General features: G+C 49.0%; 1 protein-coding gene across 1 annotated transcript; it reads left to right on the forward strand.

Annotated features, from left to right (window-relative positions):
• Positions 1 to 5,161: 5,161 nt before the first annotated feature.
• slco4a1 (solute carrier organic anion transporter family, member 4A1) lies at positions 5,162 to 12,262 on the forward strand (the record flags this gene model as incomplete). Its single annotated transcript, XM_080534192.1, has 11 exons — positions 5,162 to 6,041; positions 6,884 to 6,974; positions 7,432 to 7,553; positions 7,756 to 7,867; positions 8,357 to 8,511; positions 9,032 to 9,311; positions 9,744 to 9,906; positions 10,856 to 11,031; positions 11,427 to 11,491; positions 11,596 to 11,744; positions 12,074 to 12,262. The coding sequence occupies 11 exons, from the start codon at positions 5,162 to 5,164 to the stop codon at positions 12,260 to 12,262; spliced, it is 2,382 nt and encodes a 793-aa protein (XP_080390318.1).
• Between the last annotated feature and the right edge of the window lie 1,157 nt (positions 12,263 to 13,419).

Raw genomic sequence — 13,419 nt, forward strand, 5'->3', positions numbered from 1 at the left:
CTCTCTCCTCTCTCTCTCTCTCTCTCTCTCTCTCTCTCTGTCTCCTCTCTCCTCTCTCTCTCTCATTCCTCTCTCTCTGTCTCTCTCTCCTCTCAATCCCCCCCCCTCTCTCTCTAAATAAATAAATAATAATAACATAATTAAATGAAGTACAGTATACTTGAAAAAATAAAGTATGATTGTTAGTGTTGCATAATAACCAAGTAGATACAGTATACAGAACAAGAACATACTGAAATTAATTGTAAGAAGTGTACCTCAGGCTCTCTCTCTCTCTTAAGTTTGAACAATAGTTGATTGCTCGTTTAAGCAAGCACCTAATAAGTGTCTGACCTCATCCTTGACTCTCTAAAGCCCCTGAAGCTACGCACATACACTACATCCCATTAACATACGCATATACACTACATCCCATTAACATACGCACATACACTACATCCCATTAACATCTCAAAACAAAACAAAGCCCTAGACGACCTCCATCTCTCTCTCATCCCTCCATCTCTCTCCATCCATCCCCCTCCCTCCATCCTTCCCTCTATCTCTCTCCCTCCACCGCTCCATCTCTCTCCCTCCCTTGACTTCAGGTGTCAGCTAGTAATACTGATATTGGCAGCCTTGGAAGGTGCATTCCCTGACAGTACACGGCCTACAAATTGTAGACCTCCCAAAGAAAAAAGCTAAGCAGCTTGCAAGATATTACTCTGTGTCAGCTGTTGTGAGAAGCTTAGCTGTGTGGTAAACACAGTGTTACGTGTATCCAGAAATATCTATATGAACTTTGTTATATTGTGGGTTCTATTGATGTAATGCCAAATAAAGTATTGAAATTCAAACAGGAACAAACAGATCAATGAAGCTCTGGGCTGTAGTGATGTTACTGATGCTGTTGTTTGTGATGGTTTGATCATGTAATGCCTATAATTAGCTGAAATGGCTATATGGCCTGATATAGATGAGAAAATCCTTGAGTGTGTGTGTGCGTGTGCATGCGTGTGTGTGTGCGTGCGTGCGTGAGAGAGGTTTCCCACAGTGACAGAGAGAGCTGTGAGCTGGGATATCTCCACTTGGCTATTGGTCAGCTGCTCAGTGAGTTTTAATGAGATTTAATAGGATTAGGACTACCCTCACCATGCACCCTACCCTGAACCCTACACTACCCTGTTGTTTTATTGTATGTGGTCCTCTGTGGCTCAGTTGGTAGAGCATGGCACTAACAACCCTTATGTTGTGGGCTTGATTCCTGCTGGGACCATATATACTGAAATGTATGCACTCATTGCAATGTAATCAAAGCGACAGCTAAAATGGGATATATTATTACCCTCACCATGCACCCTACCCCGAACCCTACCCTCACCATGCACCCTACCCCGAACCCTACACTACACTACCCTCACCATGCACCCTACCCTGAACCCTACACTACACTACCCTCACCATGCACCCTACCCTGAACCCTACACTACCCTCACCATGCACCCTACCCTGAGTCCTACACTACCCTCACCATGCACCCTACCCTGAACCCTACACTACCCTCACCATGCACCCTACCCTGAACCCTACACTACCCTCACCATGCACCCTACCCTGAGTCCTACACTACCCTCACCATGCACCCTACCCTGAACCCTACACTACCCTCACCATGCACCCTACCCCTCCCCCTACACTACCCTCACCATGCACCCTACCCCGAACCCTACACTACACTCACCATGCACCCTACCCTGAACCCTACACTACACTACCTTCACCATGCACCCTACCCCGAACCCTACACTACCCTCACCATGCACCCTACCCCTCCCCCTACACTACCCTCACCATGCACCCTACCCTGAACCCTACACTACACTACCCTCACCATGCACCCTACCCCGAACCCTACACTACCCTCACCATGCACCCTACCCTGAACCCTACACTACCCTCACCATGCACCCTACCCTGAACCCTACACTACCCTCACCATGCACCCTACCCTGAGTCCTACACTACACCCCATGGCTGTCACTGTGGAGGGCAGCGATGGCTGACCACATCTCTTCATGGTTGTCCTATAGCACGACCAGTATCAGTACAATGTGATGATATGGGCCAGCGGACTACACCACACAACTATGATGTCTCCATATGTAGCAGAGGTGGCTGGGTGAGATTTGGAGATTCATATTAGCTCCCCCAAGCTAATGATTTGGCTTTGGCTCAGCAGTGATGTGAGGTGCCGGTGTCCCAACATGTCCCTCCACTGTGACAGTGGTGAGAAAAGCTGTGTGTGGAGGTTCTCAGGGCACACTGTCAGGGACACCTGAGGCTGGGATGTGTGTGTGTGTGTGTGTGTGTGTATGTGTGTGTGTGTGTGTGTGTGTGTGTGTGTGTGTGTGTGTGTGTCTATGTGGCAGAGAGAGAGAGAGAGTGTGTGTGTGTGTGTGTGTGTGTGTGTGTGTGTGTGTGTGTGTGTGTGTGTGTGTATGTGAGTGTGTGTGTGTGTGTGTGTGTGTGTGTGTGTGTGTGTTATTCAGCAGTGGGCTGATCTACGTGTATTGTCAGCAGGATATCAGGCAAGGGGCGTGGGGATTGGCTGTCTCAGCTTTAGTCTTTAAGTGGCTCGTAGAGTCAGGCTTAGAGAGTGGGTACCTCTCTCCCTTACCCTCTCTCTCTCTCTCTCTCTCTCTCTCTCTCTCTCACACACACACACACTCTCTCTTTCTGTGTCTCTGTCTATCTCATGTTCCCTCTCTTTGTCTAGCCCTCTTTTTCTCTCTCTCTCTCTCTTTTCTCTGGGATAGTGTTGTGATTACTAAACCATCATGTGGAGGAATGGAGGTGAGATGCAGATCATTGTCATTCGATTTTTTGGATTAATTCAAGTCATTGATCGAACTAACAGTAGGTTTCAGATACAGTGTTGTCTATGTGTGTGAAGGATGTCATATTCACAGTATTGTACGTACAGTATAAGCTCATAGCTGATGGTACAGTACAGCTTGGCCACGATAGAAACAGGACTGTGTTTGGCTAGAAACAGGACTGTGTTTGCTCAGGGTAGCCATAGGACTGCATTTGGGTAGACGAGTGTGTCATCGACAATCACTAAGTCCAGTACACAGTACTAACAAACACATAGTCATTGTGTTCCTTAACTGATTCTAGGGTATATAAGGTGTGTCCTTTCTCTTCTCCTTTGGACAATTCCTCTGCTCTGATGCTGCATATTGTTGCCTTGTAACTTGATACTATACCTCCAAAGTTCCCAAGCAGTTAGATTACATGGAACGTAATGCTTTTCAAAAATGTAAACAGAAACATTGAGCAGTGATGTCTTTTGCAAAGGTAAGCTTTTTATTTTATTAACTTAAAGGGTTAGTTAGTTCAGTGTTTTTCCATTTTAAGTCAGATGGTTTCCTTACCTTGAAAGTAGGCTATGGGCCAGGAGAAACTGTACTCCATGGTTCAGAGTTGTTTACAGTAAATAGGCAGTGCTAACAAAAACACAACAATTAGGGAAATTGAATAGTTCAACATGTGTGGCTACAATCACCTCAACTGAACTCTCTGACTTGGTTGTAAGTTACTTTGATATGATTTGGCCACAAATGTTGAACTTCTTTTTGTTGTTTCCCTATCACTGCCATAGTTTTTTCGTTAGCAGTGGCTAAAGTTAGTTGAAGATAGTAGAGGCTATTTAAACAACTCTGAACCATGGATTACAGCTTCTACTGGCCCCAAGACTACTTACAAGGTAAGGAACCATCTGACTATAAGGTGAAAAATATTGAACTAACAGTTTAATGCTTTGTGAGTTTTTTATGCTGATTGTTGTTGTCATGTTAGGGTAGGGTTAAATGCAGAGTCTGAAATAAGTAGAATGTGATTAATAATAGCAGATTAATCAGGGGTAAAAAGATGATATGGTTGTTTGAACAGTGTGGCCAGGTTGGTAGTGAGTGGGTCTGGACCTGGGGTACCAGGTTCTGTTTGTGGTTGGTTGAAGGTTGGTTCAGTTCAAAGGACGTCCCCATAGTGCAGCAGCGCTGCCATGCACAGCTAATCCCCTCTTAATTCTGGTTCTGTGGACCGTGACAAAGTCCTGGCATTTCTACGGGCACGTAATGGGCAGAACCACAAGGCTAGGTTGACCCAGAGACACTGCTCCAATGCCCTGGCACCATAATGGGCACGCAATGGACAGTGTATTACAGTACCAAGTGACCGGGCTGAACCGGCCATGTATTGGGCAGTACCACAAGACCATGTGAATCAGAGACATTGCTCCAATGCCCTGATATCATGGGGCACCTAAGGGCAGTGTAATGCACTACAGCTAGCCTGAGCCATCCCCCACACAGCACTCTAGTGAACTGGAACCATCACGGGCAATAATGGAGTTCAGTCCAGTTTAGTACCACGAAGACTGGTCCGAAGGCTGGCATGGTCATGGTCAGTCTGTCTGCCTGTCTGTCTGCCTTTCTCCGTGTCTGTCTGTATGCTGCCTGCCTGCCTGGCTGCCTGTCTGTCTGTCTGCCATGCTCCCCTACACAGAGAGGAATAGGCTTTAGAGGCAGTTAATGTTTTGCTTTTGAGTTTGATACTTTACATTTTTCATAAAGGAGAGTTGAAGAAGTCTTTGTCTTTAACCTTTCATTGAGTGATACTCAAACTACGTTTGGTTTGCTGTGATAGGCTGCTTTGTATGAAAGGTGCTTTACAGACAATGTGTTATTATTATTATTATGTCTGCCGTCTGACTGTCCCTCTCTCTCCTCTCTCCAGGATGATGTCACCCAGAATTCCCAGTATGGTGTGTCCAGTTCCCAGTTTGGTGTGTCCAGTTCCCAGTATGGCGTGTCCAGTCCCTATCCCTCCGCCTGTCTAGAGGAGACCTCCACGGCCTTCAGACACCTACACACACCTACACACACACCCAGGGTTAGATTGGGTCGACCAGAAGAGTACAGCGTTCCTTAGCCGTTTTACTCTCCATTCCCCTCCCCAGAGTCTGATCCTGTCTGTCTGTCTGTCTGTCCCCCCCCCCCCGTCTCCCACTTCACCCGCCCTCCCGTCCTTACAGCCCCTCTACCTGTCCCTTAGACAACCCTCCACCCCCTCCTCCTCCTTTAGCCCCTTCCCCCCCTGTTAGCCCCTCCCAGGGGCGATGCCAGTCCTGCTCAATGCCGACGCCTCCTTCAGCTCCAAGCAGGAGCTCCTGGACCTCCAGGACGGCCCCTTGGGCCTCGGCCCCTCCCCCGACACACCCCTGGACAGCCCCAGCCCCGTGGACTCCCAATCCGACAGTCCCCCAGGCTCCTCCCCCGGGAGCCCCACGGGCGACGCCCCCCTCGGACTCATCATCACCAGGGGGGTCATGACCCCTCTGCCCGGGCAGCTGTATGGGGGCGAGGTGGTGGTAGGGGGCGGGCCGGCGGGGGCAGACACACCAGACACAGACACTCCCTTGGGGGTTAAGTTCATCCCTACGGACACAGATGGGCTGTGTGGGTGGGGGGCTCTGACACCCCGGTCCATCCAGACCTTCAACACCCCTCGCTGGGTGCTCTTCTTCCTGTGCGTGGCCTCCTTCCTCCAGGGCATGATCATCAACGGCTTCATCAACACTGTGGTCACCTCCATCGAGCGCCGCTTCGACCTCCGCAGCTACCAGGCGGGGCTGATCGCCAGCTCCTACGACATCGCCGCCTGCGTGTGTCTGGCCTTTGTCAGCTACTTTGGTGGGACGGGCCACAAGCCTCGCTGGCTGGGCTGGGGCGTGCTGGTCATGGCGCTGGGGTCTCTGGTGTTCGCGCTGCCGCATTTCACCACGCCACCGTACGAGGTGAGCATGATGCAGAGGATGGGCATGTGCAGCACCAACCGGACCAGCCCGTGCCACGACGCAGAGGGCGGGCTGTCCAGTTACCGTTGGGTGTTCATGCTGGGGCAGTTCCTACACGGGGTGGGGGCCACGCCCCTCTACACGCTGGGGGTCACTTACCTGGACGAGAACGTCAAGTCCAGCTACGCGCCGGTCTACATAGGCGAGTAACCTCTTAGTTTTTGTTGTATTTACTACATTGTACTCTCGCCTGCATTGTCTCTCTCTTAATCACTATTGTCACGATTGTGTCAATCGTTCGCTCTAAGAACGCTCCCACCCTCAGTTCTTAGTGTAAACTCAATGCACTATTATAAATAGTTGTTCTTATTGATCATAAATAGAACAGCACTGATGAGAACTGAGGCCTGAGGGGAACAATGAGGTCTTTTAACCCAGAGGACAGGAAGTACAGTAGGAGTACTAGGAAGTCCCACACTGACACACCTCTGGGGCCGGTTGCATAAACACTGCACTGAGGCTGTAGTTGTGTCCCAATGGTCTTAGAGGGCGCCCCCTTCTTGGCTCCTTGCCTTCATATCCACAAGGGGAGGCTGGTGGATGTAGAAACCAAGTGTTTGATACCATTTCTTATCCGCTCCATGCATTACGCTGAGCCTCTGATTTCTACCTCCACCAGCATCCACTGATACCAACCTATCTCCACTTCTCCACTTCTGTTTCCACCCGTATAGATTCATAGACAAGTGGATATGAAAGCGAGTATGCCACTTCAGGCTGCTGAGGTGCTAACTATGTGTAACCTTTAGTACAACTCATTTCATCTTTTGCATAGGCATGACTTACACTTGGCTTACCTTACCTAGCCAAATTACCAATGGCTAACCTACCTTTCCCAGACAAATTAGCTACTGCTAACCTAAAGTACCTAGCCAAATTAGCGATGGCTAACCTACTTTCCCTCGCCAAATTAGCTCTGAATAAGACTAAGATCCCGTGAACAGAATCATAAACAAACTAGTTTGTTGTGTGTGTTTTCCTCAGGCATCTTTTACACTGCGGCCATTGTGGGGCCAGCAGCAGGCTACCTGCTAGGAGGATACTTCCTCAACATCTACACAGAGATTCACCAGACGTGAGTACCCCTGTCTGTACCCCAATAAACCCCTAACCCCTTGTGCCTAGCTCTTAGTCCCTAACCCCTAGATTATAGCTCCTAACCCCGATCCCCTATCCCCTAACCCCTAATCAGAGGACGGACTCATTGTAATGCATGGAACGGAAATAAGGAATGGTTTGCTACCATTTCTCATTCCATTCCATGCATTACAATGAGCCTTTCCTCCGATTTCTACCCCCACCAGCCTCTGCTGGATGTCTGTATGATCTGTATGAACTCTGTAAAGCCTATCTACGAATAACCTCCACCTGTGGAACAGCACCAGCGCCATCTACTGGTTATTGGAAGAGTAACATTTACCCAATGTCTTCAAAGAATAAAGCAAATAATAAGAATGCATGTCTCTCTCACACACTCACACACTCTCCATTTCTCTCTTTCTCCCTCTCTCTTTTCTCCTCTCTGTGTGAAGGACGGAGCTGACTCCAGAGAACCCTCTGTGGGTGGGGGCGTGGTGGATCGGATTCCTGGCTGGGGGGGCAGCAGCCCTGGTCATCGCCCTCCCCATCCTGGGGTACCCACGTCAACTACCAGGTATTACACACACTCACGCAGACACACGCACACGCTCGCACACACACACACACACATATGCACGCACACACACACACACACACACACACACACAGACGCACGGACACACACACATATGCACGCACACATACGCACACACACACGCAAGCACACATGCACACATACACACACTCACATGTCTTGTTCCCTTGTCTCTCCCCAGGGTCTCAGAAGTACGTGGCGATGCGTGTGTCGGAGGCCCACCAACTGAAGGACGGCAGCCAGGCCACCGCCTCCGACCCTCAGTTTGGGAAGTCAGTCAAGGACATGCCGAGGTAAGAGGGCCGGACACACCCGTACCCGCACCCGCACACGCACACACACACACACACACACACACACACACACACAAACACATACATCACTCAGTGTGTCCATGCACACCCTTTGGGGCTCAGACAGCAGATACAGTCTCCATGGCAACAGGGGATTATGGAGGGAATTTGGAATTACGTCATAGTACCATGACTGACGTGCTCTCTCTCTCTCTCTCTCTCTCTCATTCGCTCTCTATCTGTGTCTTAATGTTAGTGTCACTACAGAGGTCTTTGCTTTGATTGAGAAAATGAAGGTGGAATATTCATCTTTGTCTTTCTTCATCTCTCTTTTATCTCTCGCTTTGTATCAATCAATCTCTCTCTTTCTCTCTCTTATTATCTGTTCTTTGTTCCGCTCACGTCTTGTTAAGAAGAGAGCAGAGAGAGCCTCTCATTGTTTGATAAAAGGCAATCATGGTCCACCCCCCATGCCCCCACCCCCCCCAGGTCGGTGCTGCTGCTGCTGAAGAACCCCACCTTCCTGTTCCTCTGCCTGGCCGGGGCCACTGAGGCCACCCTCATCGCTGGCATGTCCACCTTCGGACCCAAGTTCCTGGAGTCTCAGTTCAGTCTCAGTGCCTCTGAAGCTGCAACCTGGTTCGGTGAGGGAGGAGAGAGTGCAGGGAAACTACACTGACACACACAAACACACAGTTGATTGATCTTAACATTACAGGTAGTGTTTCAAATGTTTATAAAGGTAGTGTATATGGATTATAAATTGTTTATTTTAAAAACTGGGCGATCGGCATTAGTTTGAGAGAAGCTTTGAATCCAAAGCAACCTGCCCGGTGGTGAGTACGTGTTGTTTGAGGTACAGTAAACCAACATGCAGCACTAGAGCAGGTATCAAAGCTATGTGCTGGAAAACCTTCTTAGTACGTAACTTAAGTTACGGGTGGCGGTAGTGGTGCTCGTTTACAATTTCCTGTCTCTGTCAGCTTTTGACACGCAATAACTTCATTAATGGTCATTAATAAATGGTCCTTAATAAACCATTGAGGCTCTGCCTCATAGATACCAATCACCAGTATCATGTGTAGACACTATCGTACACTCCCAATCCCTCCCTCCCTCTCTCCTCATCCCCCTTTCCTCCCCTCCTCCTCCTCCTCTCCCCAGGGTACATGGTGGTTCCAGCTGGTGGGGGGGGCACATTTTTGGGGGGCTACATCGTCAAGAAGATGAACCTGCGTTGCCGCGGCATCATCCGGTTCTGCATGGTGTGTGCCCTGGTGAGCCTGGCGGCCATTTTCATCTTCCTGGTGCACTGCCCCAACGTTCCCATGGCCGGCGTCACCGCCCCCTACCGCACCAGTCCGCCACAGCAACACCAGTACACCAACCAGCTCGACCAGTACAGGGAGTTGCCGAGCAACCTCTATGAGAAACTTCACAACAGGTAAGACCAGCCCCAGCCTCAGCCCCAGTCCCCAGCCCCCCAACCTCCAGACCCAGGCCCCCAACCTCCAGACCCAGGCCCCCAGCCCCAGCCCCCCAACCCTCTAGACCCAGGCCCCCAACCCCAGCCCCAGCCTCAGTCCCAGTTCCAGTCCCAGCCCCAGCCCCAACCCTCCAGCCCCAGCCCTTAAACTCCAGCTCAACTTTAGCATTCATTGATATTGGTATGTATTTAATTATTGCACAAAATGTTCAATGATAACACTGGGGAGGAGTGCTCAACCTACCATAGAGAAATACAATATCGATCATGTATTATGTGAACAATAACAATCCTCTCTCTCTCTCTCTCTCTCTCTCTCTCTCTCTCTCTCTCTCTCTCCACAAACACACACGCGCGCGCACACACATACACACACACACACACACACAGTTCTTCATTGGAGGGTAACCTGACGGTGGGCTGTAACGCAGAGTGTAACTGCGTCAGGGAGCTGTACAACCCCGTCTGTGGAGCGGACGGAGTCATGTACTACTCCCCCTGCCACGCTGGCTGCAGATCCATCAACCACACTGAGATAGCCACAGGCAGACAGGTAACACACACACACACAAACACAGCACACCCACACACACACACACACCGAGGCAGCTATCCCTCAGAGCTAAAGCCTAGGGGAGCTGAACCACACCGGGGCAGCTAGTACTCAGAGCTAAGCCTAGGCATTACCTAAGAGAGTCTCCATTGAAGGTGTGATTTAGGCCCAATCCCATTTCACATTTTTACCCCTACCCCTCATTTTGGAATGCCACTCGCTTTTTGGGGGGCAGGGGGGGATAGTGGTTGAAATCTTCCCCTATGAAATAGGATAACCCTTCAAGACCCTGATACGTCATTAGTAGCATCATAAAATGCTGGACGCCCGCAATTCGTTCACAACTTAAGTTTCACACTATCATAATCAAACAAGTCATCAAATAAAAAAGAACAATGTTTGATTACCAGGCCAGTTCATGACAGAATAGCAGAGCTCTGTAGGCTAGAAACCTGTGCTCCTACCCTGCCAATCTGAACTGATATTAGAGGAGCGGTAACACGTGCAACAACTTCGCGGCTGGACTCAGTTTTGGGCGTCAATACATTTAAATTACATTAAACTAAGATAATACAATGGTTATCATAATTTTCTTAATCTTTATTAACGAAGACAATTATTACATTTGTGATTCTATTTCTTCACATCTGCAACATTCACCATTATCTTGCCAATGATTCGCAAGGCAGTCTGGGAGATTTCAACACTCCATTTTAACCCTCGTTTTGGAGTGTGCCTCTGGTCTCCATGCCAACAAGAATTGGGACACCCTACCCCTACACGTGAATGCGCAAAACGGAGGGGTAGGACTAAGTGGTAGGGCCAAGGGGTGAATTGGGATTGGGCCTTAGTCTAGGCCCGGCATAGGGACGTCATCTGTGTCTGGGGAGCAGCCTCAGAAAAGACTCCCTGACTGTGTGTGTGTGTGTGTGTGTGTTTACCTGTGCAGGTGTACTCTGGCTGCAGCTGTGTGGTGGGCAACGTGACATGGGGTGAGGAGGGCTCGGCACTGGCGGGGAAGTGTAGCAGCTCCTGCCACCACATGCCGGCCTTCCTCGCTTTCCTCTTCATCGTCATCTCCTTCACCTTCCTCTGCAGCATCCCTGCACTCACGGCCACACTCAGGTAGGTGTGTGTGAGTGTGTGTGTGTGTGTGTGTGTGTGTGTGTGTCTGTGTGTCTGTGTGTCTGTGTGTCTGTGTGTCTGTGTGTGAGTGTGTGTGTGTGTGTGTGTGTGTGCGTGTGTGTGTGTGTGTGTGTGTGTGTGTGTGTGTGTGTGTGTGTGTGTGCCACGCCTCACAGCAGTGTGATCCGCTGCAAGCAAATAATAACAAATACTTAATACTTTACTCAGTCAGTTTACTCCCACTAAGGTCAGGTTTGAGTCGTTGCTATTCCAGGCTTATATGCGCTGTTCACAATAGCCTGGGGACGATTTGACTCGAGCTAACCAGAGGACTGAGTCCTGCTTGAGCACTGTATCAGCCAGTGTCTGACCTGTCTCTCTGCTGCCCCCTGCAGGTGTGTCCCAGACACGCAGAGGTCCTTTGGTCTGGGCATCCAGTGGATCGTGGTCCGTACACTCGGTAACTAGCTCTCCCTGATCCGTGTTATTAATGGGATTTTAACCTCAATTAAAAACATTATATATTGTCATATCGTTTTACATTTCCTCATTCTTCCCTTCAAGGCGGGATCCCGGGTCCTATTGCGTTTGGCTCTGTGATCGACATTTCATGCCTGCTGTGGCAGGACCAGTGTGGAGAACAGGGCTCCTGCTACCTCTACCAGAACTCTGCTATGAGCCGATATACACTTATAGCTGGCATCATATACAAGGTACCTCGTACCCTACACACTCATACACTACACACTCATACCCTACACACTCACACCCTACATACTCATGCCCTACACACTCATACCTTAAACCTTACACAATCATACTCTACACACTACACTTATACCCTACACAGTGTAGTAGTACACACTCATAGCTGGCATCATAATATGTTATATAAGGTGCCTTATACCCTACAAATGCATTGCTAGCATCATATACAAGTTACAAACGCATGGCTGGCATATGCTCATCTTCTCTCTTTCTTTCTCTGTCTTTCTCTCATCTACCCTTCTCCTTTTCTCTTTCCCTTTCTGTCTCCCTCCAGGTGTTGGGGACGTTGTTCTTCCTGCTGGCCAGTGTCATGTACAAGCCCCCCCCAGAGTCCCCCCAGAGCAGCTGTGAGAGCACAGACCACGGGTTGGGAGGGGCCGGGGAGGGGGGTGACAGTGGAGACCTGCCAATCAAAGACCTGCATCATCAGGATGTCATTACTAATGTGCATGCTAGGTTATGACCTCAGAGCCCAGCATACAGTGAGTGTGTGGATATGTGAATGTGTGTGTGTGTGTGTGTGTGTTTGTGTGTGTGTTTGTGTGTGTGTTTGTGTGTTTGTTTGTGTGTGTGTGTGTGTGTGTGTGTGTGTGTGTGTGTGTGTGTGTGCGTGTGCTTGCAAGGGTGTCACCATGTGGCCTGAGCTGGACAGAGATGCTCATGGTTGCTATGGAGATATCTCAACCACCTTAAAAACAAATTCTGAAAATGGACGATTCGGAATGTAGAGTAACATTGAATGAAAAGGAGCTGATGGTGGTTCTGCTCTGTGAGAGGGAAAAGACTGAAAACTGTGAGTGCTATTGTCATGTTTATGTCATGTTTTGAATGAAACGTCATGTCAACGTCATGTTATAAATGAAATGTCTGATGCTGAGTGTTGAAAAGAAGCATTTCTACCCTCAAAGCATCTGTCCTCTTCCTCTCGCTGGTGGTCAGGTGCAATCGTTATATTATCCACTAGGAGTGCTAGCTACAGTCAGGTGCAGTCTTTGGGCTGTATTTTCAGCTGGCGCAAAATGAACGCAAGTTCAAACACAGGCGTATTGGCCATTTGTGTCGGCGGTGACAGATGAAAACACCAAGCCCTGTCTTGCCTGCGCTCAGGTGGATGGAGTAGTGGTGGTGTGTTAATGACAACGAGCAGGTCATGTCCCATCAGTTGCTCTGAATAGCACTAATATTTCAGACACACCCCCTACTGCCCCCTATCGCCAGCGCCTGTGTTTGTGCTAAGACTCGTTTTTACGCCATTAAATAGAACTCCTTATGTGTTCCACTCAGAGTGCTAGCTACTCTACCATTTTCTAAACACAGATGAACAGAACGATATCGGACATGGGGAGTCTGGTGGAGGTAGAAATCGGAGGAAGGGCTCATTGTAATGTGTGAATAATTCCATCCCATGCATTACAATGAGCCCGTCCTCCGATTTCTACCTCCACCAACCTCTCCTGTATCATATTATATGAAAGTATATGACAAGAGTATTTAAAGGCACTTACTGGGATTATAAGCATACCTATTGAGAATTATTCAACAAACATATTATTGGAAGAGCACACGTGTGTATTTATGAAAGCCGCTATAGCACGTGTACTGTATGATGGTGTGTCTATG

The sequence above is a fragment of the Nansenia antarctica genome (assembly GCF_963989245.1).
Source record: "Nansenia antarctica genome assembly, chromosome: 6".
NCBI lineage: Eukaryota > Metazoa > Chordata > Actinopteri > Argentiniformes > Microstomatidae > Nansenia > Nansenia antarctica.